General features: G+C 47.0%; 1 protein-coding gene across 1 annotated transcript; it reads right to left on the reverse strand.

Moving 5' to 3' along the window:
* Positions 1-538: 538 nt before the first annotated feature.
* LOC147065437 (uncharacterized) lies at positions 539-970 on the reverse strand. The gene has a single exon (XM_085956981.1). It carries the CDS (start codon positions 968-970, stop codon positions 539-541), a length of 432 nt encoding a protein of 143 aa, XP_085813107.1.
* Positions 971-4099: the final 3129 nt, after the last annotated feature.

Consider the following 4099-nt stretch of genomic DNA (forward strand, 5'->3'; position numbering starts at 1 on the left):
TATCGTGTTGGCCATGCACCATGTCTTCCATTTGTCCCATGTAGGTCTATAAGTCTTCAAAGTGGATGGTCGCCAGCCGGAAGTGAGAACTCTACCGACCAGCTAGAAACTAACTCTGCCCACCCAAAATTATCCATAACTGGAGTGATAGGTCCCGGACTTGTGGAGGTGGATGGTTTGTCACCATATCCACTAGAAATGCCTCCAAGTGCGGGATCGGGTAGGGGGGTTCTAGTGATCTCTGCTGTAGGTCTGCGCTCCAAAAACACTTTTTCCACCATGGGGCCACTAGTAAATATTTTCCCCTTGCCATGTTCAGGTGTGCCAATACTTGTGGAATTAGATTCGGTGGCGGGAATATCCAGGCTAGTTTGAAGTCCCACTGTCGACTGAAGGCATCGTGGAACAGTGCAAGGGCATCGTTCGGATTTCGAGAGACATACGTTGCGACAACATGGGCTGTGTTGGACGCGAACAGGTCTACGTCTGGGAGTCCCCATCTTTGAAATAGGGAAGCTGTAGCCGCCATAACTAGGTGTCATTCTGGGATAATTTTGCTGCGTAAGAGATGGTCTGCCACGCAGTTGTATTTTCCTGGAAGGTATTGTGCAGTCAATGATATACTGGCCTGGTTGGCGATTTCCAGGATCTGTCGGCAAAGACTTAGTAGGCTTGCGGACTTTGTGCCCCCTTCGTTGTTGATGTAGGCCACCACTGTTTTGTTGTCGGTTTGTAGGAGTAATTCTGATCCCCTGAGCGTTTGCTCCCGGAGTTGTATGGCTGAGAGTACTGCATACAGCTCTTTTCGGTTGGAGTGCCACGTGGATTGGCGTTTTGTCCATGTACCTGATAGGTGGCACTCGTCTAACTGCGCTCTCCAGCCTGAATCGGCTGCGTCTGTGGTGAGGAAGTGATTATAGGTTGCCCTGTGAATCTTTCCTGAGGAGCCCACCGCTCTAATCCACCACATGATGTCCTCTCGAGCTTGTGGTGGAATCGATGTTGATTTGTGAGGGTGGCTCCTTGATAATTGAGCGCTCGTACGTTGTAGACGTCGGCAATGCAACCTCCCCTGTGGAGTGACGAAGGTCGCAAAGTTGAGCCGCCCGAGGAGGCGTTGGGCCTGCCTGAGCGACCAACTGCCCTTTTAGATCTGCAATTGCAGGTGGTGACGAATTGATGTGCACTTCTCTGTTGATAGATATTTCCGATTGTTGTGAGTATCCCACGTGATACCCAAGAACTCCCGCTGTTGGCTTGGAATCAGACAAGATTTTTTCTTGTTGATTATCCAGCCTAGTGCCTGCATGAAATCTATCATATAAGTCAGTTGCGACAGAAGAATCTCTCTGGACTGAATTGCCATCAGAAAGTCGTCTAAGTAAGTGACGATTCTCATACCCTTTCCCCGGAGGTGTTCGGCTACCCAGTTTGTTAATGAGGCAAACAGTCTTGGTGCTGCCGACAGTCCGAACGGAAGGCACGTGAATTGAATGAGTTCTCCTTGGTAAACTAGCCGAAGAAATCGGCGATGTTGTATAGCTATAGGTACATGTAGGTACGCTTGGCTTAGGTCTATTTTTGAAATGAATTTGAAATGAAATGATACTTTGAAATGGTGGAACAGTTTGAACGGCCTTGGTTGTAGGAAACCGTTTAGGCGTTTTAGGTTGAAGACGGGTAGTTGACTGCCGTCTTGCTTCCTTACTAGGAACAGGGTTGAGAGGAAGCTCGGAGATGGTTCTGCAGATTCCAATACTCCCGATTTCTTCAGTTCCGCGATTTGTGAAGTGATCTCCGGCGATTTTCGCGTTTGGAAATCCTTCTGAAATTGTACGGAAGGCATTATTAGAGGGGGTTTCTTTATAAACGGAATACGGGTTCCCGTTATTATTTTTAATAATGGTGGTAGTGCACCCTTGGCCTGACAGATTTCCTGGGAATGCTGGAGGCGTCCCCCTTTGAACGTGGTGAGGGAGACCCGGTCACCTGCGTCTAGGGTAAGTGCCCCTCGCACCACCTCGGTTATCTCTGGGAAAACCTCAGTTGGATGGGCGTGGGCCTCTCGGCAAGCCACCCCTAACCTGGTCTGGTATCCTCCTCGTATATTCCTGCCTTTGAAAGGTGTCCTTGTGTCCACCTGACGAAGTGCTAGGTTTACTCTCCCTGCCCTGGTCAACCACTTTGGTGGTCTGATCGAAGACCTTCTATGTTCTATGATATGTTCGGCGCTAGGTGGGATCTTGTTAAGAGCCTCTCGGGTGAAGGTGTCTCTTATACCGGAGAGGATTTTCTTCCGCCTCGTCTGAACCAACTCTGCCCGTTTTCCACAAAGGATTCGGGTGACGTCCTCAGACACTTTGTTGAGTGCTGAAGAGGGCCCGAACTCCTTTACGACCGTCTCAAAAAGAGCCGTACCGATGGTGTGGTCGCTGACAGAGTCGACCACTCGCTGTAACGCGTCCCGAATACATTCCTTTTGAGCGAGCATCGCATTTTGGAGGCCGGCGATCGTACGCTCCATTAGTTGTATCGTTTGGGATGAACGATCGTAGGGGCGTAACTCATCATTGAGTCCCAACTCAACGAAAGACGGGGCCGCCAAATATTGTTTTTGGGTTTCAGCGTAGCGAACCCCCGCCCAATTATCTGTGTCGTGTGTTGGAGCCTGGTATGTTCCGCTACCCGAGCTTTGTCTGGCGTCGGAAAAGCAGGCTCCTGAACTACGACACTAAATACAGGCAACGGAATCCTGTTGGGTTTTTCCGCTGTTTCAGGCCTTGCCTTGCCTGGCCGTAAAAAACTTACCGGAGAGTCGATGTTTACCGTCGGCCTCTGCGGAGTAGGCACCACTGCAGACAGACCCTGTTGGGTCAAGATTGAAAAAATCTGCGATACCTAGTTATCCAGTGACATTACTGTTGCCTTCAGTTCACCCACTGGATCGTCCACCAGCAATTCCGACTCATTCGAGTCGGTCTCCATCGCTAGTCCCTCCGCGACGTTGCTGGCTTCACTACGCTCCATGTTATTGTACAAATTTCACAATTTAACTTCACTTTAACGTTTGACAAAAATTGTCCGCTTCTGAACAAAGGAAAAACAACCAACTAACTTAATAACCTAAGCGACTCGAGCAGTCATCGGAAATTGGGTGAAGTCACTACTCACTGATGCAGGGGTACAGGAATCACCAGGCAGTACTCGATCAGCAGTCGCCTCTCTAAATTGGTTAGAGAACTACCCCATATATGACATCCTGCAGAGAGGTAATTGGCGCCAAGAAGCTACTTTTAAAACATTTTACCAGAGACCGATAGACACACAGACTTCTACAGCGGGGGAACAAAATATGTTGACCTCTCTGTTCAGCCCGGTGCACTGAGCCTAAAAGCAAGGAGATGTTATACCTAATTCTCATGTTAGGTTCATCCACCTTATCTTGCAGGATCTATCTTGCTTTACCAGGTGATAACAAACAGATATCTCAAGGGACTTCAGAGTCAATAGTGAATAATGAAGGGAGTTTTAACTACCATTAAAACTCTTATTATTCTTGTTGACTCTGAAGTCCAGAGAACACCTACCAGGTTTCCTTGAGACGTCATATCAATTTGAATAACCAAAGACAAAGCACGCTACGATAGAAGCGTCAGTCCTGCCAGCCGGCAAAACAAGATCAGCAACCAGAGAGATAAATAATCGAGAAGAAAAGGGGGTAAAAAGGGGCCAGCACAGAAGAACACAAGACAAAAAATACGATCAACATCTCAAGGGACTTCAGCGTCAATAGCGAATAATGGAGAATTTGAGAAATTCCGAGGCCCATTTTTATTTAGGTAGGTAGGTACCTCTTGCGACCAAAAAATCTAATCGGCGAAGAAAGAAATCCATTTTAATCAATGCAATGGCTATTTTTATCTCTTTCGAGCAACTTTACTATTTCTCTCGGCTCGTCAAATTTTGTTCGATTACGAAATTATATTGGTTATATTTAATTTTCTTAAATTTAAGTAGGTAGGTAGGTACCTACTATGCGAATTTGATTAAGTACATTTTTTATAAAATAAGGTTACATAATACAATATTATTTTTCTGT

The sequence above is a fragment of the Rhyacophila brunnea genome, unplaced genomic scaffold, assembly GCF_057557595.1.
Source record: "Rhyacophila brunnea isolate RB1 unplaced genomic scaffold, BYU_Rbru_1.0 scaffold_6, whole genome shotgun sequence".
NCBI classification, from domain to species: domain Eukaryota; kingdom Metazoa; phylum Arthropoda; class Insecta; order Trichoptera; family Rhyacophilidae; genus Rhyacophila; species Rhyacophila brunnea.

Bases quoted from the DNA above. Each gene is read 5' to 3' on its own strand.
- LOC147065437 (XM_085956981.1), bottom strand. From the start codon at position 970: ATGTGGTGGATTAGAGCGGTGGGCTCCTCAGGAAAGATTCACAGGGCA.